Here is a 25561-nt window from a genome sequence, read left to right as displayed (position 1 = left end):
ATACCATCGTCGATCACAGAAGTGGGGCGATAAACTAACCTCGTAAACCTGGAGCCACGTCAGAAGTAAATTCGGAATTGCATCAAGATTCGCAATCGGGACGAATTTAAGAGCATCGGCTGCATTTTGTAGAACCAGCCTTGTAGCGCCGATGATTACTTTTGTTCGATCACTCCCTGAATTGGCTGATGGCACCGTCGTGGGTTCCGATACGAAGGTATGATGACATCCTCACGCTCCAATTGTGCATAGATATTCGGCCGATTGTCAGGCGTGGCATGCGTCCCAGATGATTCACGAGGATCATCAACATACGCGGTAGGGGTGCGGGGAGATGGAGGTGGCACCGCATCATCCCCGGATGGCTGAAGGAATGGAGTAGTTGGCCTTGATGGCCCAAGAGATTCAGGAGTGCTAGGCTTATTGCGGACTGGACTCAGTTTCTCGCGGATCCTCCTCATTAGAGATGCTGGTTTCTTGCGATCACTCTGAGCAGCCACTTCGGCTCAGGATAAGATCCTGCCGGCACTCCGAGCTGATCACGGCGGTAGTTGTCGTGATCGGCGATATTTGGGCATCGGTGACACGGACCTGCGGAACATGGGACCCGAATGGCCTGTGGGTGCAGTGGGTACGAAGACGAGCCACGAGCAGGACGGTTTCCTTTGTTGCGTCGAGAGAACATTTTGAACGTAATTGTTGTAGAGATCGCGTTGGCGTGATAATGGGAAAGGCTTCCCGCGTGGAAAGTGACCAGAGGACAGTTCAATCGCTGCATACACATGATGTATATGAAAATGCTCCTAGAAGGAAGTTGGATGCCGAGGATTCAATCAATTAGTTGCACAGAACCCAATAAAGCAAGTACTGTCAAGCTTACTTTGTTTGGGAATTGCAATGTTGTTCGCTTGACATCCGTAGCTCGCGCTCTTCAAAAATCCCCGGAGAAAAATTAGTAAAAAGGCGCAGTTGAGTGGAAAGCGAAGTGTCGTCTCCATTTCCAGAGGTTAATGCATAGCATTAGGGGATGAGGGTGCAATGGTTACATGTACTTTGGTTAAGACATCTTAGAAGCAACGCAAAGTCGAGGTTAGATAGCACCATCCCGATACCCAATCCTCAACGCGATTCTTTCAGACTGAGTACAAAAAATACCGCAGGGCGCAAACTCATCTGATAGCGGTGCCGAGATACCCAGATTCGAAGCGCCTGCAAGAGTTTTGTTCTTACATGCCAGGGTAATTGGTAACCAGGGTTGGGAGAAAGCATTCTCGTAAACGTCATTGAGGTTCTAGGTGAAGAGCAAACAAAAGAGTCACGGTCAGGGCCCCTCTATGTACTCACAGAGGCAATGGTTGCAAGACCCCAGGAACGTATGGTTCCTGAGCGAGGTGCACGAAATCCTACATAATCATCTTGATTGATAGTTGCGTTCCAAGGTATTGTCGTGTCGACAAAGTTAACGTTGTGGTCAAGCGGACAAGCTAGCATGGGAGAATGGACATGAACGGAATCAGTCACCGATTCCAGCACCACGGAATAACCGTCAAAAAATCTGCAGTCCCCTATCACTTATTGTTCAAGCTGAAGCTGTGGGCGAGGCAGCGCACATATTGGAGCCAGAGTGGCATGGAAAGAGAAAAGAGGAAGAAAAGAAGGGCGACGAGGAAGGTGTCTTAGCGTTGTCGTTTGTTATCAGATATTCAAATGTGAGGAGCGGTACCTTCTCCGACTGTGCCCCCACGCGCCAAGAGAGAGTTTATTCATTGGAGTCGGCGTAAGCAATGGTTACATATTCTAATAATTCTATCCGATCCGAGAGCAGTGGCTCTCATTCCGCTTGGTAAGAATATTTCTCGATTTTCAGCAACCGATTATCAGGTTCAAACCTGGGTTGGATTGACTGATGTTTGACGCCCTTCGTTCATGCTGACCCAGGGTGTTCGGTGCGGCCAGAACCTTCTTAATGTCGCATGTCTCAGTAATCTCTGATAAGTCCCTAATATAGCGAATGATTGTTAGCTTGCAGCCCGCCCCCTACAACTAGAATTTTAGGACGGAATGATGCATGATAAGAGATTGACGGGGGTCGGAGAGGTCAATCTGTGAGTAATTTCTATCTGAAGCGGGCGGACTGCGCTGTTAGTATGGCAACCCTGTTGCGCCAGAGAGCTTGAAAACCATCAGTGTCTGGCAAGCCCGATCTGCATAAGACGCACGTTTACGATTTAATTGCCGATGATGATTTACACTATATATACTCAACACACACACTGAGCTCTCATAGAGTGATGCTCTTGTTTCCCGCTGCCTTCGACTGCGATCCTCGACCTGAATCATCCTCTTCGTCTTTCAAAGATGCTTCTATAACATCAATATCTATAAGTGCACTATGGACATATTCGTCGATGGTGCGAGCTTGAATAGGTAGAGCTTGAAGTCCGTTCGAGGGTTGCCATCGGCAAACGCCTTATACCGCACATACGAAATTCCCGATTGTTCCCGATTCGAAAGTCCTGACGGCTTCACTGTTTTATTATCTTTCAGTGGGACGTGTTGTACGGTGGATGGCACGCCACGCGGAGCCGATTGGACTTCCTTCCAAAATCATCAACAAATTGAGGGAACACTAACCTTCAGTGCACTGGACTGAGGTAAAGCTGAGGGTGCCTCGTGTTTGAGATCTGGGATGTCGTGAAATGAACTGATTTGCGACGCAGTTTAATGGTGGCACTTTGGTGACACCTGTACTAAGTCTTGTAAGCTCGTTGCTCCTAAACGATGCCAAGTTTCGATCACCACACGTATGACCCAAGGATGAACGATGCAAAATCGGGAGGCGTTCTTGAAATTCGCCTCGGAGCAATCAAGTCGCTACTTACCGACACGCGGGAACTTTCTGCACTCGAGAGATCATCTATACTTTCCACTACGGGCCTGGCATCTTTGCCTAACCAGCTTTCCATACGGAATTAGCGCTGTTACTGGCTGAAGATGGTGTCTCCGACCCAAGCTAACATCCACCGTGTCTTGCATGCAGCCACACTTGTCCGTCGGCACATGTCAACTCAAGGATGCATCGCCACACTGTGTCTCAAACATTTTAACGCATCCCATATCACACCACAGAAGCTATTTATCAGTGCAGAGGTTTTTTGAACATTGGGGGATTTCCTGTGTTTTTTTTGCTCTAACTGGAACTTCCGCGACGCTGTGGGGCAAATTAATCGACGTGCCCTTACTTTTAAGCAAGGATGACGCACGCAAACTTCTCTCTGAAATTTAGCTGAGGATGACCTTCTTCCCGCACGTGGAAACTGTGCTTGGCTGAGTCTGCTCTAAGATGAGAAGCTTGTTTATTTCCGCTCCTGTTGCATGGTGTTGAGTGTGCGCCTCCGTCGCCTCCGTCCTGTCATAGTCTGGATCACTGGGACCTCAGAATTAATACTAAGATCGTTGCTCTCTTCCGTCTCCGCACTTTAGGGTTGGCTTGGAATATCGTATGCTCCTGTTCACCACTACTGAAGAGACACAGCCGGTTTACCGCTTGTCGCAATCCGATGATTGACCTTCTATTATGATATCTTCTCTCCCCGGTGATGCCCGGCCTCAAATCAAGCCCCACCTGCGAATAGATGGTTGGCTCAACAGCTCACGCTTGTTCATCACCCGTCGGTGAGCTCAAAATTACTCAGTTGACTAGAGTGCCCGAACGTGAGATATTACTGATTGATTATCCTCTTGTGTACTGAACTGAGATGACGCTGAGAGCACCTTATGCTTGACATATTTTATGATTGACACAAGGGATACCATGATGTGCGACACATGTTGATGGTGACCTAACTAGCGACTCGATCGCCGCTCTCGCTCCCGAAGCGAACTTTGACTTGTGCAAAAAAACTGCATCGTTCATCTTAGATAATAGAGCATGGCAGGTATATTGATTGAAATATGACATCGTTTGTGAGCAAGTTTAGGAGATTCGGGATAGGCCCCAAGCACCATTCACCGACACTGGGGAATGTGTCCTTTCAGGCCGCTCAGCGCTTACCACGTGGAATCAGTGTTGCCACAAACCGTAAGTGAAGCCTAGATCCTGAACTCGGTTATGACGACTATATCTACTAAACGATTCGAGCTCTATTCCGCCTAGATTTGAGCCCGGGTCTTACATACCTAAGTGGAATGGTGCATACCCCTGAGGCTTCCATCCATTTGTGCTGGCAAGGGCTCCAGCGTGCAAGGCTAAGCAAGGGTTTGCGTAGAGACATGAATAATTGTTCCTCGCCTTAGAGCACTTGGAATAAAACAATGTTAGTAGGTCTTGCTTCGAAACTGAGCCTTTTTTTTTTCAAATTTCGGCCTCATGTCCGTGCGTCTGAACACCCCATCTTTTTGCGCGCTGGATACCAAGCGCTGTGCTCATGAAATATCAGCTCTAACGATGACTATTTTTAACATCACTATGAACAACCACAATCAAATTCCCGATTCAATACTCTGTGAATTGGAAGACAGTTAAGGAAGGAAATTATAGACATGCATTTGAGGCACTAAACGACTTTGCTGATATCGATGACCACCGGAGCTCTCAGTTTGCCCTGGAGCAGAAATCGACGTCCATCCTTGCTGGCCCGAGAAAGGTAAAATGGAAAAGATGGCCCCCGATCCCAGAATACATGATCACCATACCAGGGTTCCTTCTCGCTGGAGGGATATGAGTCTTCAAAGACTGGGTGGTACTTGGGGTGGACAATGAGTTCGACTTTTCCATCAAATGAGACCTGTGCACCCCGGGTACCGAGGCCGTTAGCGATAATTAATGGGGCCTCCCCTATCGCTGAGGAAAAGAGCATAATTTCCTCTTTAATCCCGGAGCCTCTCCCTCTCCCCATGTTTGGCGAGAGGTCATAAAAGGGGCACTTCAGCCAGGATTCATCCGCGTTATGTCTGTGATCTGGCTCGGAACTTTGTACATGAATTGCAATCTCTTCCGGAATTGAACGAACGACATGGTCACCAAGTACAGGCGTAGGGACAAGATATGAGAGAGGAGGTACACGGCCAGTATTGAAAATCCAACATCTGAAATCTTTCACGCGATATTGAGCAATCACCTCGCATGTGCTCGTTGACCAGACGAAAGCGCAGTTCATGTCGTAAGCGCCTACATATCGGCCTCCAGGAGAGAATCCAGCTGTGTGACGTGGAGGAGAGGATAAGTGGTAATGGGGTTGAGGAGATTGAGGATCGGAAGGAGCAGGAGATGCGAGAAGCCGAGTGGATGGCTCTCCTGAAAAACATAAGAGTGCCACGTTTCCGTACCAATTCTCATCTTGATTTCGAGGGACTCGCATGATAAAACATCCGTTACTTGACAATGCAGTTATAGCAGGGTGACGACTTGTAGGAAGAGCCCCAAGTGGCACCAAATGCATGCCATGACTCAGAATGGAGATATTTCCATCATTGTCCTCGGTGGCAATCTGAACATTACCACCACCGATAAACTCTATCCAAACTGGGGGCTTGGGGGGATTGCATTGGATGCGAGAGATTGTACGTTGATGGTCGATGTCCGCAACTTCAATAACCCCACTTCCAAAACCAAGAGCGACATGAGAACCATCTTGAGATATAGCTGCACAGGTTACAATCCCATTGCGAACATCAGATTCGGCAAACTCGGCTTCGTAATTAATTTCTTCCTTGCCATCTTCACCTGGCAGCTCAGCCAGCTTTGCTTCCATGGCCTCTCTAGCCATACGTGCATCCTCGCTCAATGGAATAAAGCCACCGGAAAACTCGCCAGATATGCTGAAGATTCGAACGGGATCGGAGAGTTTCCCGTACACTTGATGGAGACATGATGACAATGGAGTGAATGGAAGGCCTGATCGATAAAGATCCCGAGGATGAGAACCAAGCCACTCGGTAGATCCGGAAGCTTCGTTCAGCAGCTTAATTGATTCGTGATTCTATAAAGCATGAAGTGATGCCATATTATTCAAATACACGAAATACAATTGAGGTAGGAACTCACGGTGAATTCATCCAAACCACACCATTCTTTCCAGACCGACTCGTGTTCTCGCCACCAAGTCCGAGAAGCCGCCAAGAACGAGAATAAGTTTTGCAGCAGGAGTTGTTCAAACTCTCCTTGCAATTCGTTAGACTCTTCTGAAAAGAGTAGCGCAGGATTCAAGTGGGAAAACAACCACTTGAATGAATACACGACGTAGTCAGGTTGCCCCTTCATGGAAATCAAAAAATTATCCCACTTCTTTTTATCTCCCAAAGGAAGCTCGGTGGGCAACCCAATTTCGTTCCTTTGAATGACATTATTCACAAATCGAAGGAGTCGTAATCCGAGGTATCCTTTTGAATCATCAATAAAGAACACCTTGTCTTCGTCATGGCCGATGGGCACTCCAGTGATGAATTCCTTTGCCGTTGCATGATAAAATTTGACCTCTGCATTGTTTGGAGGGATGGAAATAATTGAACTGAGGGGATCCAGTATCGCATGGATTTTTCCCTCCGCAATTCCTAAGAGATGTGACATGCCGTGAACACTGAGCGGTACTGGTGCAGCAACGAGTATCCCGACTACTTCGCGATAATTCTTCTCAATGTGTGGACGAATTCTCGAGAGACGGGGCCTAAAGGCTCGTCGCATTATTCGTAAGTACTCCTGGTTGAGATCCTGAGGTGCAGCTTGAAGATTGAGAAAGTATTCAAACTCCGATTCAAGGTCGGAACCACTTTGAGTCTGAAATTGAACTTCACGTATTCGGATCGAGGCCATAACAGGCAAACCACGGCAAGCTGAAGTGAAGGCATCGAGATCGTTTGTTGACGGTTCCCACTGAGATTCCCCCATGCACCCTTTGAGCCCGTCCTTCACCATCTGCCGGATTGTGTCGAATGTCTCGTCTGAGTCAACCTCATCCACATTATCACATGGGATGACACAGCCCCGATCTCCCCAAATGGAGATGACTTGACGTTCAGGACGGCAACTGACCAGTATGGAAAAAGCTGATGGCAGCTCATCGAGAAGAAGTATGAGGTTCATCAGAGACGTGAGCGCCTCTGAGCTTCCGCATTCGTCCAAACCATCCAAGATGATGGTGAACTTGCGTTCCTTGCTTGTAGAAAATAAGCCCCTGAGACCATTCATCGGTTCGAGAACCAAAGTCCGCATTTGGCTCTCCAGAGGAAGGCTTAGAATCAGCTCAGAATTCGGCTGCCGAAGGCGATTGACAAGCGAGACCTGGAAGTCCGCATCGAAGACCGCAAGTTGACGTGCTAGGGTAGAAGGGAACTTCTCTAAAGAATCGAGGCCTGTTCCCTGTTGGTTTTTATCCCAAAAGAAAGAGGCAGCAAGGGTGCCTTCCTTTTCGAGCGTAGATGCGATGCTCATAGATATCGCTGTTTTCCCCGTGCCAGGGGACCCACGGAGCCAAACGAATCGATTCTCGGCTAGTTTTAGATGATTGAGAAGGGAATTCTGTATCTTGACCCGTGTGCTTGGAAGGCATTTTGACTTGCTCTTCACATAAGTGTGCTCGGCTGCGACTCGTGGAAGTCGCTCAAGTTTCGCTGAAAGATGTAGCGTCAATCAAACAGACCCGTGAAACGAGTGAGGTGAACATACATTGCGACGATGCCTCGATTATACGAGGGAGCATTGAAATAGTTGCCTGAGTCTATGGTGCACACACACCGGTCAGTCAAATCGAGCACTTGGGGGCGTAGCGGAAACGAACCGAAACCGAGTTGAGGGCATTATTTATGCACGTCCTCACGCCGCTTATCCTCTTCGTAATAAGATCGCTCTCTTTGCAAGACGTTGACTTTTGAGCAATTCAATCTCATTGATCTGCTCTTCTAGGGCCCTGCCAACAGGAATCTCGAGTCAGACGAGCAGCGTTGAAGGTAGATGGACGTACGAGTGAAATTCTCCAATCAATCGAACTACTTCAGGGGGGATTTGTTCGGACAACAGCTCAAGTGGCTGCAAAACGGCAGCGTAAGCCTTTCGGATGTCATTGCCCAGTTCCTTAAGATCATCGTCGTTCCCGCCAACGGTCTACACAGATCATGCACAAACAAACGAATGAACATGGGAAGAGTAAACGGCGTATCCTCATCTATCACAGAAATGAAATGATAAACTGACATCGTAAACCTGGAGCCACTTGAGAAGCAAATTCGGGATTGCGTCGGGATTCGGAATCGGGACGAATTTAAGAGCGTCGGCTGCATTTTCCAGAACGAGTCTTATAGCATTTATGACGACTTTCTTTCGATCGCTCTTTGAGGTAGCCGATGGCGTGAGTTCCGATAAGGAAGGCACGTTGATACCCTCGCGTTCCAATTGTGCGCGAATTTTCGAGCCACTGTCGGGCGTGGCATGCATCCCAGATGATCCACTCGGATCATCAACATTTCCGGTAGGAGTGAGGGGAGATGGAGGCGGCGCTGCATTATTAGCATATGGCTGTGGGGTGGGCGTGGTTGGTCTTGACTGCTTGGGAGTGCCAGGCTTGCTGCGATTACGACCAAATATTCCGCTGATCTCACTCGATATGCGACCCATGAATGATGTTGACTTCATTGGATCATTGCGATCACCAGAAAGTAGAGTCTGAGCAGCCACTGCAGGGCTAGGAAAAGATCCTGCCGGCACTCCGGGCTGATCGCGGTGGGTCTTGTCGTGATCTGGGGATATCTGGGGACCGGTTATATGGAGCTGCGGAACATGGGACTCCGAAGGGGCCTGTGGGTGAGATGGCTGCGAAGATAAGCCGGGAGCAGGACGGGTTCCCCTGTTGTGTCGAGAGAACATTTTGAACATGATTTTTGTAGAGATTGCGCTGGTGTGATAACGGGAAAGGCTGGAAGGGTGAGTAGAGGCCAGTCCAATCGCTGCATGCACATGATGAATATGAAAACGCTCCTAGAAGGGATGGGCGCCGAGGTTCAATAAAGCAAGTACTTTGTTTGGGAATTGCAAATGCTGTAGCGTGTGAAACTTGTTCGCTTTGCGCTCTCCAAACATCCCCACAGTGGCAATGTTTGCAAGACAGCGTTCCTGAGCGAAGCTCTGCATAATCATCTTGATTTATAGTTGCGTCTCAAGGTATTGTCGCGTCTCCAATATTTCTCTTGAACGCTTGGGGAGTGTTCCTGAGTATAGTCATTTCATAACGTGTTTATCTCGCAGACGGTTACAGTTATGAAGTTCCGGTGCGATATACAGAAAATCTACCGCTATCCATGGAAGTAGTGGTGGCTTTGGTTCTTTCTCTCTGATCAAACATCGGCGTTGTTCGCGTTCCGGATGTTCACAAACGATACCAAAGACCCCACTGGTGCCGAGCGAGACCCCCCTCCGGGCGCCGACTTGGCCAGGGAAAAGGCAGTATTAGTAGCTAGTTAGTGGCGAGTGCTCCGAAACGGGGCGATTTTTTTTTTCAGATTTCGCTCTCATGTCAGCATGACTGTACATCACATCTTTTTACGCGCTAAAACCAGGAGCTCGCGAAATATTGCATATAACACCAACGATGACAACGTTACAGCATTTCTAACATCGCTATGTACAACCACAATCCCGTATCCCAATTCTCGATTCAATACTCTGTGAATTGGAAGACGTTACCTAGCAGTAAGGAGAGAAACGATGGATGTGCATTTGAGGTACTAAACGACTTTACTGATATCGATGACCACCGGAGCTCTCAGTTCACCCTGGAGCAGAAATCGAGTCCCATCCTTGCTGGCCCGAGGAAGGTAAAATCGAAAAGATGTCTCCCAATCCCGAAACACATGATCACCATACCAGGGTTCGTTCTCGCTGGGGGGATATGTGTCTTTAAAGACTGGGCTGTTCTTGGGGTGGATAATGAGTTCGACTTCTCCATTAAAGAAGACCTTTGTGCCCGAGGTACCATAGCCGCCACTGAGAAGTAACGGGACCTCCCCTATCGCTGAGGAATAGGGTTTAGCGCTGTCCTTAGATGTGGGGATTCTCTTCAAGCCTGGTGAGAGGTCATAAAAGGGGCACTTCAGCCAGGCTTCATCCACGTTATGTCTGGGATCCGGCTCAAAACTGTGTACATGAGTTGTAACCTCCGGAATCAAATGATCGACGTTGTCACCAAGTATAGACGCGGGAACGAGGTATGAGAGAGGAGGTACATGACCGGTGTTAAAAATCCAGGATTTGAAATTTTGCACACGATATTGAGCAATCACCTCGCATGTATCCGTTGACCAGATGAAAGCGCAGTCCATGTCGTAAGCGCCTACATATCGGCCTCCAGGAGAGAATCCAGCTGTGTGACGTGGAGGAGTGGATAAGCGATAACGGGGTTGAGGAGACGGGGATCGGAAGGAGCAGAAGGAGATGCGAGAATCCGAATGGATGGCTCTCCTGAAAAACATAAAAGCGCCACCTTCCCGTACCAATTCCCATCTTGATTCCGAGGGACTCGCACGATAAAGGATCCATCGCTTGACAATGCAGTTATCGCAGGGTAACGACTTGTGGGAAGAGCCCCAAGTGGCACCAAACGCATGCCATGACTCAGAACGGAGACGTTTCCATCAGTGTCCTCGGTGGCAATCTGAACATTGCCACCACGGATAAACTCTATCCAAACTGGGGGCTTGGGAGGACTGCATTGGAAGCGAGAGATTGTACGCTGATGGTCGATGTCTGCGACTTCGACAATCCCGTTTCCGAAACCAAGAGCAACATGAGACCCATCTTGAGATATTGCCGCACAGGTCACAACCCCGTTGCGAACATCCGCTTCAGCAAACTCGGCTTCGTAATTAGTTACCTTCTGTCCCAGTTCATTGAACTTCTTTGGCAGCCAAGTCAGCTTTGCTTCCATGGCCTCTTTAGCCTTACGTGCATCCTTGCTCAATGGAATAAAGCAGCCAGAGAGCTCGCCAGATACGCTGAAGATTCGGACAGGATCGGAGAGTTTCCCATACAGCTGATGGAGACGTGATGACGATGGCGTGAATGGAAGGCCCGATCGATAAAGATGCCAAGGATCAAGACTGGAACCAAGCCACTCAATAGATCCGTAAGCTTCCTTCAGCAGCTTGATTGATTTGTGATTCTATGTATAAAGCATCATATCATTCAAATACACAAAATATAATTGGAGGTTGAACTCACGGCGAATTCACCCAAACGACGCCATTTTTCTATGACCCCCCAATACTGTTCTGACCACCCCCCAGAAGCTGCCATGAACGAGAATAAATTTCGCGTCAGGAGTTTCTCAAACTCTTGTTGCAATTCATTCGACTCTTCTGAAAAGAGTGACGAGGGATCCAAGTGGGAAAACAACCAGTTGAATAAATACTTGATGTGGTCAGGTTGCCCTTCCATCGAAAAATTATCCCACTCCTTATTACCTCCCAAAGGGAGTTTGGTGGGCATCCTAATCTCGTTCCATTGAATGACATCATTCACATATCGAAGGAGTCGTAATCCAGGAAAATATCCTTTTGGATCATTGATAAAGAAGACAAGGTCCTCTTTACCGCCAATGGGCACTCTGGTGGTGATGAATTCCTTCGCTGTTGCATGATAGAATTTGACCCCTGTGTTGTCGGAGGGAATATCAATTATCGAGTTGATAGGTTCCAGTATCCCGGAAATTTTCCTCTCGGCAATTCCTAAGAGATACGACAGGCTGTGAACACTGAGCGGTTTGTGCGCAGCAACGACCATCCCGACTACTTCGCGATAATTCTTCTGTATGTGTGGATCGGGATCGGACCCGAAGGCTCGTCGCAGAATTCGCAAGTACTCCATGTTGAGGTTCGTAGGTGTATATGGGAGTTTGAGAAAGTATTCAAACTCCGATTTAAGGTCGGACCCTCTTGTAATCCGAAACTTAACCTCGCGTATTCGGATCGAGGCCATACCAGGCAAACCACGGCAAGCTGAAGTGAACGCATCGAGATCGCCCGATGATGGTTCCCACTGCTTCATGCAGTCCTTGAGCCCATCCTCTACCATCAGCCGGATTGTGTCAAAAGTCTCGTCTGGTGGAGCCTTATCCATGTCTACACATGGGATGACAAAACCTCGATCTTCCCAAGCAGAATCAACTTGACGATCAGGACGACAACTAACCAGTATGACAAAGGCGGAAGGTAGCCCATCAAGCAGAAGTACGAGGTTCATCAAAGATTTGAGTGCATCTGGATCCCCACATTCATCCAAACCGTCCAAGATGATGCCAAAGCGTTGCGTGCTTGCAGAAAATATGCCCCTGAGACGGTTCATCGGTTCGATAACCAAAGTCTTCATTTGCTCTTCTGGAAGGAGGTTCAGAATCAACTCAGAATCCGGCCGCCGGAGGCGTTTGACGAGCGAGGCCTTGAAGTCCCCATTGAAGATTGCAAGCTGACGCGCCAGGGTAGAAGGAAACCACTCCAGAGAATCGAGGCCCACTCCCGTTCGGCTTTTATCCCAAAAGAAAGACGCCGCCAGAGTACCTTCCTTCTCAAGCGTGGATGCGATGCTCCTAGATATCGCCGTCTTCCCGATTTCAGGAGACCCACGGAGCCAGACAAATCGGTTCTTGGCTTCTTTTAGATGGTTGAGAAGGGATTTCTGTATCTTGACGCGCGTGCTTGGACGGCATGCTGACTTGCTCTTCACGTAGGTGTGCTCGGCCGCGGCTCGCGGTAGCCGCTCAAGTGTCACTGAATGGTGGGTCGATGAAAGAGCCCCATGAAACAAGTGAGTTAAACATACATTGCGACGATGCCTCGATTTCGCGAAGGAGCGTTAAAATAGTTGCCTGAGTCTATGGCACACACCAGTCAAATCGAGCACTTAAAAGTACAGCGGAAACGAACCGAAACGGAGTTAAGGGCATTATTTATGCACGTCCTCACGCCGCTTATCCTCTTCGTAATATCAGCCGCTAGGATGGTTCTCTTTGCAAGATGTTGACTTTTGAGTAACTCGATCTCATTTATCTGCTCTTCTAGGTCCCTTCCAACGGGATCTTGAGTCAGGCAAGCAACGATGAGGGCAGATGGACGTACGAGTGAAATCCTCCAATCAATCGAACTACTTCAGGGGGGATTTGTTCAGACAGCTCGAGTGGCTGCAAAACGGTGGCATAAGCCTTTCGGATGTCATTGCCCAATTCCTTAAGACCATCGTCGTTTCCGCCAACGGTCTTCACAGATCATGCACGAACACATGAACATGGAAGAGTAAACGGCGTATCCTCATCTATCGCGGAAATGAAATGATAAACTGACATCATAAACTTTGAGCCACTTGAGAAGCAAATTCGGGATTGCATCGGGATTTGGGATCGGGACGAATTTAAGAGCGTCGGCTGCATTTTCCAGAACAAATATTACAGCGCCCATGATGACTTTCTTTCGATCGCTCTTTGAGTTGGCCGATGGCGTGCGTTCCGATAAAGAAGGTACGTTGATACCCTCACGTTCCAATTGTGCACGAATTTTCAAGCCATTGTCGGGCGTGGCACGCATCCCATCTGATTCACCGGATCATCAATATTTCCGGTAGGAGTGAGGGGAGAAGGAGGTAGCGCTGCATTATTAGCAGATGGTTGGGGAGTGGGCGTGGTTGGTCTTGGTTGGTTGGGAGTGCTAGGCTTGCGACTAAATATTCTGCTGATCTCACTCGATATGCGACCTATGAATGATGCTGATTTCATTGGATCATTGCGATCACCAGAAGTAGAGTCTGAGCAGCCGCTGCAGGGCCAGGATAAGGTCCTGCCGGCACTTCGAGCTGATCGCGGTTGGTCTTGTCGTGATCAGGGGATATGTGGGGACCCGTAATATGGAGCTGCGGAACATGGGACTCTCCCGAAGGAGCCTGGGATTGCGAAGATGAGCCAGGAGCAGGTCGGTTTCCTTTGTTGCGTCCAGAGCACATGGTGAACGTATTTGTTTTTCTAGTATAATAACGGGAGAAGCGTGGAAGGACGAATAGGAGATAGGGCGCAATCACCGCCTGCACATGATGCACATGAAAATGCCTTCATAAGAGGAAACTGGATGCCGAGGGTTTGTTCAATTGGCTGGACCCAACAAAGGAAGTGCTGTGAAACTTACTTTGTTTGGGAATTGCAATGCAGCGACGCCCCAAAGGTCGCTCGGTGTGTTGACATACTCTCTCCCATCCTACAGGCCTCCATTCCGGAGACGCGCGTGACGTGCGTAGCTTGTGCTCTTTAAACACCTTCAGAGATGGAGTATGATGAGAGCAGTACCGACAAAAGCGCGGCTGAGCGGACTGCGAGCTGCCAAAAAATGGCTACTCGACGATGCAGGTGCAGGGAATATCTAGGGTCAGGTGGGAGACTACATGGATCCGCTCCCGTCGCCCCGTAAGTCAATGTGATTGACCGCTGGTGGCAGCGTGTGGCGAGTGGAAGTGGATGGATATATATTGTTACCTTTATTTTCTACAGAGTGCCTGCACCCTGATATCCAGTCCCAGGACATTTCCCTCGGATTGCACAACCACTGAGCATACAACAGATTCATCCATGGCCGAGCTGCTGAGGTGAACTTGAAGGTATTCCCGATCCAAAACATCCTCGTCCTTACATGTCAAATCGAGTTATCGGTAATCGAAGGCGCCGGGACCTATGAATCGCAGCAATATACCAAATATCAGACATCGTTAGCTGTCGCGGCAGTGCTTGTAATTATTGAAACATCTCCAGCGGTAAGATGTAGGTTGACGTCATCCAACAGAGTCGAGGCTCTCGGTGAGAAGCAAAAAGTATCCAGACCCGGGCCGAACGATGCAACTGCAAAAGCGACGATTGCAAGACATCAGGAATGTATGGTTGCCGAGCGAAGTGTGCGAAGATTTGCATAATCATCTTGACTCATACTTGTGTTGATAAAATTAACGTTGTGGTCTGGCGGACAAAACAGGGGAGAACGATGAACGGAAACCAATATCAGCAGTGGGATGCAACGTGCTACGACGTTCTGATATAGAAGCTGAGATAGGATCCAAAGACACTTCAAAAAAGGCATAACGTGGTTTTTTGACACTTTGCACACCCTTCCAATCGCAAAGCCCAATATGATTGATGTTAATATTTTAGTCCTTCATGGTCCCAAACATCGCAAGGCGTGACCGTAGCAGTGGAATATGAAGAGTCGTCGAGATCGTGTCCTGGACCGGGAGCCTCTGTCGGAACTCGGCGATCCCCATCAGATTCTCGATCCAATCTAGTCCACAACATTTCGGATGAAATGAATTCCTCCCCGTATAAAGCTAGTAGTATCTATGGTATTTCTCGCAGGTAATGCGGTTACTAGTATCAAGCGAGCAGCCAGTGTGTCAGCCCCTGTTAGATATATATACGTGGCATCCTAGAATATGGTACCATACGTACACAAGACGAACGATCCCTCATTTTTTGGATGATATATATCTTCGACATGTACATATTCCCGATAAGAATTATCTCGCAACCAAATTTGCCAATTCTCAAACCTTCCTCATTTTCCTATCAATAAGTCCTGACTTTTCTTCATATCAAGTTCTCTAGTTCCCTCGTCACAGTTTATGTCAGGTGGTGCTCGGCCTGCGGGGCAGACAAACAGGTAACCCGCATCACAGTTGCACTTCGCATGATCGGGCATGGCATGATCGGGCAGCAGGGGCATGTGTCATCAGGATCTGGGCCTATCATGCACGACAAATCCCGCCTATTCGCATGTTGACTTAGGCTGATGGCAATGTTCAGCTCAGACACAGGAAGACAGTGGAACTGGTGAGATGGGATTGAGTGAATTAACGCCGGCCGCTTGAAGGGTCGTGTGAGTCAACGAGGAGGAACAGCCATATGAACCAACAGAAGACAAGCCAGGTGGGAACCGTGAGCGAGCAAGAGGGAATACTGGTATGAGCTTGGTGTGATGAGGGAAAGAGTAAAAAAAAAGTTAAAAACGAATTGTTAAGGCATGCAGTAATATGGGGTGCCGCAACTTAGACGTGGCATGTCTAACAAGGTTGGTTTTCCACCCATCGAGGGAGTTAGCGGGCAGCGCAGGCGGTCTAAAAGAAAATGGGAAGGGTCGATGAGCCGAACCTGATATGATGATGAGAGCGCAGTGCATGATCCCATAGCCGCAGTTCGGATCTCGGGTAAAATCTCCACTGTCTCCACCCACTCCACCCGCGAGAGCAGTAGAATACAACAGGGTCCGTGAGAAAAAAGTGGTTCATAGGCTCAAGTCCACCGGCATGGCGTCGTAGGCAGGTTACCAGCCTCTATTAGTATAGAGTAAAGCAGAACATGTTGTCAACGGCGTCCCAGATACGGCAACCCGTCTCCCAGCAGTTCACTCGCAGCTCGTAGCACATATGTAAGATAGGAGCGAGAAATATAACTGGTGATTTTGGGTCAACGCCCGCACATATTTATGCAACAACGGAATAAATCAAATAAGCTATTAAAGCCTCCACATGTGCGCCAATAAGATGATGGTCACCCAAAAGATGGATGCTTGGGTTACGTCAATTCAGTTGGTGAGTCGTTGCGGCCAACGCACAGAGCCTGGTAATCTGCCCACACAAGAGCCAGGTCTGCTCGAACCTAAGTTGTAAATGCTCAGGGAGATTATTTAGCCGACGGAATTTCCATGATCGACCGGTTCCATGGTTCCATGGTTCTGACCGCTTGTTATATATGCAACAGTTTATGCCTCTCCCCTGTACCTTTTCTCTCTCCCGCGTCAGTGCCAGTGACTTGCCTGCTCTGCCATGGTTCGCATTATAAAGGGCCATCAGGAGGACATATTTGGCGGCACTTTCGTTGGGAATATTTGCTCCGCGTTGTAAGGCACTGTTTTCCGATGCTTTCAGCGCGTCCCTTAATTACACGACGAATCAGTCTTTTCGGGATCCTCACGATACAGGTTGTCCTTTATTACCTCCGTTTCCCTCAGGATAGTAAATGGACGCGGAGAGCAGTATGTCCTCATAGTTGTTGTCGACTCGAGTTTGATGAGGCTCAAGCAACAATAGGTTGGATTTCTCTGGTTCGTTCCCTCCTCGTAGTACGTTTTAAGCGACAAGAAGACCGATTCTGATAACTTCCGGCTCGCGTTGAAGGGCTTTTATCCTGCTTCAAACGTAAGTGACCCAGCGTCTATAGAGCATATCCCCTTGATGCACCTGTAATTTTTGCTTTCAAGGATCTTGGTAACTAAGGCGGTTTGGTGGTACCACATCCAAAACCACTCCAACCCCCATGCACTGGCAAAGACGAGTTGGTACGTTTCATGGTTGAGCGAAGGTAGTCCCCCTTACTCAACGCTCTTCCCAGGGAACTTTCCTCATATCAACTTTGTACGACTGTAGCATCCCTTATCGTCCAATCTTTCTTTGTGTCTCGTATTTGGGGTTGTGAGTCCCTCCCTCCGGGAATCAATGAGTTTCACTGGTCATAATCTCGTCGATAGTGTGTTCGAATATTTATGTCGTTTTGTTCCTGGTACGTTGATCCGGCATCCTCTCAAATCAGTCGCAGCTCATCCATTGCATAATTGAAGCAAGCCCTTGTTGTCATACAGTTCAGTAAGTTTCTAAGCCTACAATGTCCTACACCTTCAAGCTGAGGTCCGATTTACGGTAGCTTTAGGCCTAAGTGAGTTTGGAGTCCGTGTCCCCGTTTTCAGAATCCTCATTAATTAAACGATTCATTCTCAGCACTTCAAACTGTGGCGTACGTGCCATTGTGACTACAGATTCTGATGCTGTTCACCATTTCTGATTTGGCAATGAATGACAGGGACATAACATTGTCCTACATCCAAATCATCCACAAGTGGAATTGGGCGGTTACAGCTTGGCTAGCGATGCAGGTGTGTAATTCTCATCTTCTTTCAATGCGTCGATTTAACTGTCCCGTGTGGGAACGGCCAGGCAGCGTGTGACGCCATGATAGCAGTGTTGATGACATCCCTGCTCTGGTACAAGAAGACTGGTTTCAAAAGGTGAGTGAATGACTGAAGTATCGCGGTCAGGAGACTAGATCGACCTTCGTCACAGAACGGACAGTGCCATCAACACGATGGTGTTCTGGACTATTGCCACCGGTGGCGGGACCTGTCTTCTATCTATTATTGGGATATGTGTCGTAAGTGCAGGTCACTATGATCCTCCCTGTAGAAGGCATGGGACTACTAAGAAGGTAATTCTAGTTCGCCAGCCAGGCTTCTCGTTTGCCCTTCTCGTGATCGCAATCGTAAGTCCATTCTCAGGCCACTCTTCACGGGTACCGGAGATTTTTTTTTTTGCCGAATATCTCTTCAGTCCTTCAGTTCTGTGTATGCCATATCAATGCTCGCAAAGTAAATGGACGCGCATTCTCGTTTTTGACCCCACTCTCACTGATGGAATTTACCTTGTGCTCTGGCACTAGCCTACACATGCGGTCAAGAATACGGGAACAGTTATCCGCACCTATGCGCTATGAGGACAGACCCAGTATTCCTCTTGATGCATTAACATCTGCTCAAAGGAGGGCCGTGGCTTCCCATGAGCGGCGAGAGCACATGCCACCACGCCAACCTGTGGTTTACCGCGGTTGGCTGTGGCGGAAGAACTGACCAGTATTATGATCCAGGTGGACTTGGCTGAGGGCAGTTTCGTGGTGAGTATTCATCGCTCAAAGTACGAAGACAGTCCCAGCAATGTAAGTCCTTTTTTCCAAGTTCGCCATTCTCAGATCGGACTTATTGTGTCATTTCTTGTATTAGTTATCCTGAAAGGTGCCCTGACCTTGGCGCTGCCACGAACAGCCTGAGGTTCGAGAATAAACATTGAACAAGCATTTCATATGACGGATGTGGTGGGCGTGTGACATCCATTGGCTCAGTCGTAATCAGACCCACTCGTCGAATACCGGTGCCCCGAAGTTGCACGATCCCATTGAATTTGGCTCCACCGAGTAACGGCTTGCCCATGCACACATTCCACATATCCTAAGTTGTCACAAAAGGGCATCAGGGGGACTCTCTGAAGCTAGCTCTCCCGGCCCTCGTGATGAGCTTTTCCCTGCCTCGAATTCCGTGCTATTTTCTTCTCCAGCCTTGACATATCCTTGCACTTAGATTTGGCAGTTGGGATATTGGCTCCTATCCTGTGCATTATCATTTAGGAGTTTTTGGAGTTGTTAAACCTACTGTTCATTCGACCGGCCGGTCATCTGCCCAGTAGTTTTCACGGTTGGAGAATTATTGACGAGAAGCATTGCGCAACTTTCATCAAGATCTCTGTCTCCCTTCGCCGAGAAAACCCTCAGTGAACACCGCAACCGCTGAACGTTCAGATGCCATATGAACGCCTCCCCCAAGTGCGGCAGCATGGTTATGTCACAAGTTGAAGAACGCATGAGGTGAAGTGGTTGAATGCTAGTCACGGTACCCAGCACGAGAGATGCGATATTCTAAAATTGAGTTGATCGTTGAGAACGCGAACCCATAGTTCCATGGCACCAAATTCTTTGAATTCCCAGTCTGGTTGACCCTAACGCTGCCACTGAGTCCTGGGCCGCGAGGCGGACGCGGACGCGGTAGAGTGAACCACTCGGCCAGGCAACACCATGACCCCTGGGACGAAGGATCGTTCAGCGGGACGAGCCAGACGGAATACCCTTTCAATAAGTTACTCTCCGCGAAGCTGCTGTTGTTGTTTGGAATGTAAGTAGGCTCCATGCTTGGTTCTTGGTTCGTGTTATTGAAAGGGTATTCCGTCTGGCGAACGATCCTTCGTCCCAGGCGTCATGGTTGGGTTGGGTTAAGGTCGCAGAGTGAATAGAATCGGACTTTGCCATACCTTGGGAAGATTTGTCCGCCATCGTTGACGAGCTGGCCAATGTCTTCATACATAACTCCTGACCGGTCACCAGCACCGTACATCGATCCAGCGCCGGAAACGACCCAGCCGCCTGTTCCTGAAGTCGGTGCCACTTCTGCCCCATTGAAATCAGCGGCTTTCTTCATCGGCGCACACTGCAAGGATTACAATGGTGCGAATATTCATTATGGGGTCGTGGCCATTTCTGATATTGGGATATGGACATTCGGCATTGATTATTTTTGGTTCTTTCTGGGTTCCTCCAGATGACTTCATGCTATGTAAAGCAGAAAATCGTGATCCTGCACATTGCTTGAAGGAGGGGAGGAGGGTAACGCGTTGTGCTATCGACTTGTGGGTTTTCTTTTCGGCTGGTAACTTCCTAGTGACTCCAGAACTCATATTGCGACCTACAGACTTGAAAAGCTCCAACAAAACTGCGCGAACGAGTGGAAAGCGCACTGGGAATGTTTAGACAATCGCAACTATGTTTGTATCATATCTTACTAATATGATTCATAAAATTCCAGTGCGCTCACTGTCGCGTACACAGGAATACTATCGGTGTCGGCCACAAGAGCGCACGCTGAACAGTTGCGTGTTCAACAAACTAGTTGAGTTGTCCATTTGCTATTGTCTTTCCTTGTTTTCCGACCCGTAGACCGCCGCATTTCCACCTTTCGTCTTCTTGCTACAGGGCTTGAAGAAGGCGATTCCTGGAACACCTGAAGGTCAGACTCCGATACATGAAGTCAGGAATCCCATCTTCAAGAATGTACAAAAATAGTTGCTTTAATTTTATTTAGACGACTTTTCTCGTGCTACAGGACCACCCTGCTTCCTACCCTTTAATGATCCGCTTGATAACAGCTATCTGTGACTGGATCATTGCTAACAGTTTAAAAGTACATAACAGGTAATGATACAGGATTCATAACGGCAGGCATTTCAGAAGCATGAAGCATGGTAGTCGTACAACCACATCCTGTGGTAAAAGCAGATGAAGGGATGAAACTGGACTCGAAGTCCTCAGGCAGAAATTGCGTGGCATTAATAATACAAGAATGTTCGTTACCTCTGTTTCTTCCTGGACTTCGACTCTCCACCGGATGACCATGTGATCCATCGCACCAGTCGCGCGAGCTTCCCTGGCTTCTTCTCTTTCAGCGATGCGGTAGCCTCTGCAAAGTTGGCCGCTTGGGGAGAAGCAGCGCTCAGCTTCCCAGAATTCAACAATGCTCTGGCCTCGTAACTTAAAGTAGGACTGCATTGAAGAATCAGATATGGTGGCAGAGCAGGGACATTAGCACTTACTCTATTTTGACCACATATACTTTATCGCGCACTTCCGACTCCAATCTCCGTACCCTGTCCTGGTAGGCAGTTTGAAGAGATTGGGGCACAGGGATCTTCCGTCTCCACATCCCGACAGAGTTCCCCGACTTTGACACGAGGAACATGAAGACAAGGCAAGTTTTTGCGGGATTACTGAGATATATATGAGCACGCTAGAGCAAAGCTGTGATCCCATGGACCTACTTTGCTGCAACCGATTGCTGCAGCGTTCGGTCTCTTGTTCGCTGGAGATCGGGGAACTTGAGCCAATCGAACGCAGGTTCGGTCGGGGCCTCCTCTGAGGTGTAGTCGACATTGACGAATAGAGCACCCTTCTCCCTAGTATTAAGGTATTTATGGAACTACACGGAAGGAAATAAAAACGTCTCCGATGAATAAGTAAGCTCTTAGGCTACGTACACCGAGTTTCGCCAAAGCGGAGCTTGACTGCTCTATGAAGTTGTGCATTGAAACGACACGGGGATCGTGTTGGTACTGAAGACGCCCCTGGTAAGCCAGAAACAGAATTAGGAATACAGCACTTGCGCACCGGAAGGATCCACATGAACCTGTCTTGAGCAAGGCGGTGCGATCCGTACATTGCATGATGCGCGTCACTTAGGCCTTTCCCGCCTGACTCTTGTATGCGATCGTCATGATCTAAAGGAACGGTACTGCCAAAACCTCTAGAGTATGATTTGATTGTCGAGCTACGAGCAGGAGTGGGATCATTCCATGCCGACCCGCCGGCATATCCCTTGAGACCAGGTTCTCCCCAGCTCTGGCCAAGGTGGTGATCAACCTCACGCTCATCGTTTATCTCGCTCCACCGGTCCTCAGGTTCACGCTCTCGTTCTTGATCGACGCTCATCGATACTCCCCAGGAACGAACAGGAGGTTCAGCTTCCTGTGAGGTATGCTTCCCTTTCTTCTTTCCTTTGCCTTTACTACGTTTAGAGTCCTCCGGAAATGAATCTAGCTGAGGTTGGCCAGAGTCTTCCCAGGCTGTGGCACCAGTACCACCTCGAGTGGGATCGTTCCAAGTCGACTTGCTGGGTTGTGGGGCACTCCAAGATGTGGCTGCTGCCGCACTCCAGTCGTTAGTGCTTGGGTTATCATTCCAATTGCTCGCATCGTTGCCTCCGTCATCTCCTGCACCTCCCCACGTGTCACCAGCGTTGCCATTCCACCCGAAATCCTGCTCTTCGGTCCTCATTTCTTCCTGCTCCATCTTTCCTTTTCGTTTCTTTGGGGCATTTTGCTTCCCCTTCAAGAAACCCATGCGGGATTTTGGGACTGGTTCTGGTGCGGTTTCTTCATTAATTCCAGGCCATCCCCCGACATTGATGACAGGCGGTTTTCCATCATACTTGGGGGAATGAATCGTTGTGTCGCCCCATGTGATGCCATATCCGCCTCGTTTATTTGCAGGCATCTCAGGTGCGGACTCCGTCATGCCTGGCCATGCAGCCAACGGACAGTTGGGGGCGGCGGTTCATCAGCGGGTCGTTGGTTACCGAGAGGAGAAAGGGTCGAGAATGCTACATTAGGGAGGTTCGCGATACCAGAAGGATAAACACCGGGTAAGTTGCCCTGAAGGTCATACTTGCTCAGTTTGCTCGACGATCCAGGGGCAGCAGCAAATCCATTGAGATTCCTCGCATTGGCAGGGCCGGAGCCCTGGATTATAGGGGATTTGGGGCTGAAGGGGGGATCCTACAAGATGAGAGCCAAAACCATTCACACCAAAGGCACTACCGAAGCTGGGATAATTATCCGGAGCCGAAGGGTTGAATGGAACGGACACAGGAGCGGCAGGTTCTGCTTGAGATTTAGATGCTCTGGGTCCAGGTCTGGAAGAGTGATGAGCGGCAGTAGCTGGAGGAAGGGCAGGAGGAGGCGAGGATGGCCTTGCGGCTCCGTTGTCGCTTTCCAGATTCCAATTTCCCAAGGCTGAAAACCCACCCCAACCACTCGCCTCCCCTTCAGCCAGTCTGTTATCGTAATCATCGACTTCATCTCCCCATCCTTGGAAATATGCTTAGAAATCTGAATGCCGGAAGTCGCGCGCCTGCGGGGAAAATGACTTGCGAACTCACTTATAGGTCGTTCTTCTTCCACAGCCTTCTCTTTAGCCTTACTTTTGTTTCCACCCCTAGGAGGCGGCCTCTTTGGCGGCATAGCTCAAGAGAGTTATGAGCGCCAAAAGGAGCTATCGGATAGGAAATCCAGCCATGAAGTATCGATTTGGGCGTTTATTCAAATGTCCAACTCGAAGTCAACATTTCACAACAAACGACGTCTTTCAGGCTTCTTCGATGATGTCGGTCATAATATTATCGCGCCTGGTGTTGAAGCAAGGGCCATCCGTATCGTTAAGGCCGTCGCTTTGGAATCACAATACTCTTCGTCATGTAACTATGTGTTCCCGGTCACTGTTACGCCAGACACCATCTATCCGGTCAACGCGGGCAATATCGATGTCCCCTGCAGTTCGGTCTTCATTGTCGGAATCAAACATCTTTGCTCCCGATGACGTCCGTGCGGCTGTAGCAGTCAAAACTATCACAAATAAAGGAATAGAACTGGTGGATGGTTCGTTTGTGGTTACGCTTGCAAATACTTGAGTGCATGAGGCATTTAACTCATGTTTGGGTGTCGCGGTTTTTTTTACCCTAGGACTGGTTTTACCGTCCGCGTGCATATTCATTGGAGGTCGTGTATTTCTCTGGAATGTCCCTCCGATCACTACCAGTTGGGATGCGTGGAACCTTGACCATTTCAAAATTTTCGAAGTGGTTATACCGCGACCAGGTACATACATACCGATTTCTCCTACATACTTGTTCTGCAAGAACAACTAACCCCCCCCCCCTCCTTTTGTAGAAATCCTTATTTTGGGGACTGGGGAGAAATCCCTGATCCCCCCTCCGGAGATAAAGAAGTATTTATCGAGCATCGGCGTCCAACTGGACGTTATGAACACTGTACGCCTCTCCCTTTACTCTCTCATCCTGTCCCGCGTTTGAATCAAGAACAATTGCATCTAGTGGAATGCATGCTCAACGTATAACCTTCTAGTTGAAGAGGGTAGAAGGGTTGCTGCGGCACTCCTTCCACTATCACATAGACAATGGGACAATGCCCCTTCGCCTTCGCCTTTAACTCTTCAACAATGATCAACTCGCCAATTTAGAAAAAAAAAAAAGTATTCCAGCGCCCAGTGTCCAATTAATTTGCTACATGTCATCTAATAGCCACTCTAATATGTCCCGTCTCACCTCCGCTGGATCCAGAAGTGTACCATTAGAATCCACACCCTCCAGTACGCCATATTTTTTTCCAACCAAATCCTCTCCCAACGTTTTGCACGTTCTTGTTATGATTTCTGCATCCAACGATTTCAGAGAGTGCTGTGGTGGTGGCGGGAGGTAGGATATGTCGCAAGCGAGGATGAGGCCTCGTTTGCTATGGAAGCTTGCATTCTGCCACCATTTTAGATTCCGGTTGTTTCAACAACAACCTCGTAGTCAGGAAAAACTTAATATCTTTCACTTACAACCTTTCCCCACGAGAACGTGTTCGCGATGACATGGGTAAACTCTGGTGACTGCCCATACGCCCATTCCCAGCTCTAAAGAAAAAAAAATGGTCATTTTTTGCGCCAGAAACAATCCAGGTGTTTTTTTTTAATCCACATACCTGCAGCTCTTTACGTACTTCCTGTATTCGAGGTATATGAGCATGAGAAGTCTCGTACACATCTTGAATGGGTAGCTACGAGAGAGAGTGTGTGTTATAAATTATGGAGAAAACCCCCGGAAAGGCGAACCAAAAAAAGAAACGCACACGTATTATTCCATCAGGTGCATAATACATTTCTGAAAACTGCTGGGAAACAGCAGTGACGAAAGATTCATGCGAGATGGGCGTATGTCGTAAGGTCGTAAACTGACACAGATTCTTTACTGGGGATCGTACGGAATCTACTCCTTTTGTTCGCATCGTTATCTTTTTTGTTTTTGGGTAACAGCATTCCGTTCATGAAAAAAGATTTTCAGGGGGAGGCGGGGTGGGCGGGGAAAATAAGAAGCACTGCGGTACCTTGGTATTACGCAACACATCCCCAAGATCATTTAATTTTGCATTGATAAGCATCGTTCCATGATGATAAGCCCTCTGGTTTATGATCTTGTACGCAGATCCTGAAACGTGATGGAGTCCCCCCGCCACCATCATCAAATCGTCAGGATACACACACAAGGGGGTAAAGTAAAGATGCAGAAGAAGAGGAGGAAG

The 25561-nt window shown here is 48.5% G+C and overlaps 12 protein-coding genes across 12 annotated transcripts; 4 read left to right on the top strand and 8 right to left on the bottom strand.

The window, feature by feature from the left end:
* Window positions 1-89: 89 nt before the first annotated feature.
* EI90DRAFT_2416890 (uncharacterized protein) lies at window positions 90-1274 on the bottom strand. The gene is made up of 4 exons (XM_039052994.1): window positions 1047-1274; window positions 881-992; window positions 432-803; window positions 90-365 (listed from the first exon to the last, which is right to left on the bottom strand). The coding sequence occupies exons 1-3, from the start codon at window positions 1102-1104 to the stop codon at window positions 461-463; spliced, it is 513 nt and encodes a 170-aa protein (XP_038920676.1). The 5' UTR covers window positions 1105-1274; the 3' UTR covers window positions 90-365; window positions 432-460.
* A 1105-nt stretch (window positions 1275-2379) lies between these two features.
* Window positions 2380-2917, bottom strand: EI90DRAFT_3012965 (uncharacterized protein; the record flags this gene model as incomplete). The annotated part of the gene is made up of 3 exons (XM_039056613.1): window positions 2380-2598; window positions 2635-2704; window positions 2883-2917. 3 exons carry the CDS (start codon window positions 2915-2917, stop codon window positions 2380-2382), a joined length of 324 nt encoding a protein of 107 aa, XP_038920675.1.
* Window positions 2918-4485: 1568 nt separating this feature from the next.
* EI90DRAFT_3039221 (uncharacterized protein) lies at window positions 4486-5768 on the bottom strand (the record flags this gene model as incomplete). Its single annotated transcript, XM_039058925.1, has 2 exons — window positions 4486-5353; window positions 5378-5768. 2 exons carry the CDS (start codon window positions 5766-5768, stop codon window positions 4557-4559), a joined length of 1188 nt encoding a protein of 395 aa, XP_038920674.1. The 3' UTR covers window positions 4486-4556.
* A 185-nt stretch (window positions 5769-5953) lies between these two features.
* On the bottom strand, window positions 5954-8010 carry EI90DRAFT_2416277 (uncharacterized protein). The gene is made up of 6 exons (XM_039052992.1): window positions 7959-8010; window positions 7776-7904; window positions 7664-7715; window positions 6285-7608; window positions 6047-6223; window positions 5954-5981 (listed from the first exon to the last, which is right to left on the bottom strand). Exons 3-5 carry the CDS (start codon window positions 7695-7697, stop codon window positions 6205-6207), a joined length of 1377 nt encoding a protein of 458 aa, XP_038920673.1. The 5' UTR covers window positions 7698-7715; window positions 7776-7904; window positions 7959-8010; the 3' UTR covers window positions 5954-5981; window positions 6047-6204.
* EI90DRAFT_2415993 (uncharacterized protein) lies at window positions 7925-9029 on the bottom strand. Its single transcript, XM_039052991.1, has one exon. The coding sequence runs from the start codon at window positions 8864-8866 to the stop codon at window positions 8156-8158; it is 711 nt and encodes a 236-aa protein (XP_038920672.1). The 5' UTR covers window positions 8867-9029; the 3' UTR covers window positions 7925-8155.
* Window positions 9030-11774: 2745 nt separating this feature from the next.
* EI90DRAFT_2415721 (uncharacterized protein) lies at window positions 11775-13652 on the bottom strand. Its single transcript, XM_039052990.1, has 6 exons — window positions 13321-13652; window positions 13099-13235; window positions 12907-13045; window positions 12803-12854; window positions 12176-12750; window positions 11775-12105 (listed from the first exon to the last, which is right to left on the bottom strand). Exons 1-6 carry the CDS (start codon window positions 13558-13560, stop codon window positions 12058-12060), a joined length of 1191 nt encoding a protein of 396 aa, XP_038920671.1. The 5' UTR covers window positions 13561-13652; the 3' UTR covers window positions 11775-12057.
* Window positions 13653-13859: 207 nt separating this feature from the next.
* On the top strand, window positions 13860-14926 carry EI90DRAFT_3012962 (uncharacterized protein; the record flags this gene model as incomplete). Its single annotated transcript, XM_039056612.1, has 6 exons — window positions 13860-13973; window positions 13996-14103; window positions 14175-14195; window positions 14227-14252; window positions 14370-14426; window positions 14581-14926. The coding sequence occupies 6 exons, from the start codon at window positions 13860-13862 to the stop codon at window positions 14924-14926; spliced, it is 672 nt and encodes a 223-aa protein (XP_038920670.1).
* A 1622-nt stretch (window positions 14927-16548) lies between these two features.
* On the top strand, window positions 16549-19249 carry EI90DRAFT_3039205 (uncharacterized protein). Its single transcript, XM_039058924.1, is given in 17 exon segments — window positions 16549-16627; window positions 16639-16717; window positions 16756-16902; window positions 16959-17037; window positions 17093-17106; window positions 17263-17340; window positions 17394-17473; window positions 17530-17561; window positions 17620-17648; window positions 17859-17931; window positions 17993-18063; window positions 18119-18206; window positions 18320-18420; window positions 18492-18642; window positions 18696-18764; window positions 18871-18999; window positions 19102-19249. The coding sequence occupies 14 exon segments, from the start codon at window positions 16829-16831 to the stop codon at window positions 18886-18888; spliced, it is 957 nt and encodes a 318-aa protein (XP_038920669.1). The 5' UTR covers window positions 16549-16627; window positions 16639-16717; window positions 16756-16828; the 3' UTR covers window positions 18889-18999; window positions 19102-19249.
* Window positions 19250-19945: 696 nt separating this feature from the next.
* EI90DRAFT_2967296 (NADH dehydrogenase, alpha subcomplex, subunit 8) lies at window positions 19946-20919 on the top strand (the record flags this gene model as incomplete). Its single annotated transcript, XM_039055597.1, has 5 exons — window positions 19946-20099; window positions 20194-20281; window positions 20344-20416; window positions 20481-20540; window positions 20625-20919. 5 exons carry the CDS (start codon window positions 19946-19948, stop codon window positions 20712-20714), a joined length of 465 nt encoding a protein of 154 aa, XP_038920668.1. The 3' UTR covers window positions 20715-20919.
* A 318-nt stretch (window positions 20920-21237) lies between these two features.
* Window positions 21238-22133, bottom strand: EI90DRAFT_2908495 (uncharacterized protein; the record flags this gene model as incomplete). Its single annotated transcript, XM_039054326.1, has 4 exons — window positions 21238-21415; window positions 21467-21624; window positions 21683-21757; window positions 21813-22133. 4 exons carry the CDS (start codon window positions 22131-22133, stop codon window positions 21238-21240), a joined length of 732 nt encoding a protein of 243 aa, XP_038920667.1.
* A 1605-nt stretch (window positions 22134-23738) lies between these two features.
* On the top strand, window positions 23739-24898 carry EI90DRAFT_3039190 (NADH dehydrogenase 1 alpha subcomplex assembly factor 3). The gene is made up of 4 exons (XM_039058923.1): window positions 23739-23857; window positions 23942-24076; window positions 24149-24249; window positions 24313-24898. Exons 1-4 carry the CDS (start codon window positions 23743-23745, stop codon window positions 24439-24441), a joined length of 480 nt encoding a protein of 159 aa, XP_038920666.1. The 5' UTR covers window positions 23739-23742; the 3' UTR covers window positions 24442-24898.
* EI90DRAFT_3039189 (uncharacterized protein) lies at window positions 24448-25528 on the bottom strand. Its single transcript, XM_039058922.1, has 4 exons — window positions 25367-25528; window positions 25112-25273; window positions 24965-25039; window positions 24448-24896 (listed from the first exon to the last, which is right to left on the bottom strand). Exons 1-4 carry the CDS (start codon window positions 25499-25501, stop codon window positions 24804-24806), a joined length of 465 nt encoding a protein of 154 aa, XP_038920665.1. The 5' UTR covers window positions 25502-25528; the 3' UTR covers window positions 24448-24803.
* Between the last annotated feature and the right edge of the window lie 33 nt (window positions 25529-25561).

The sequence above is a fragment of the Cantharellus anzutake genome (genome assembly GCF_015039405.1).
Source record: "Cantharellus anzutake strain C23 chromosome Unknown EI90scaffold_7, whole genome shotgun sequence".
Taxonomy (NCBI): Eukaryota; Fungi; Basidiomycota; class Agaricomycetes; order Cantharellales; family Hydnaceae; genus Cantharellus; species Cantharellus anzutake.
This window is presented reverse-complemented; position numbering and strand designations above follow the sequence as displayed.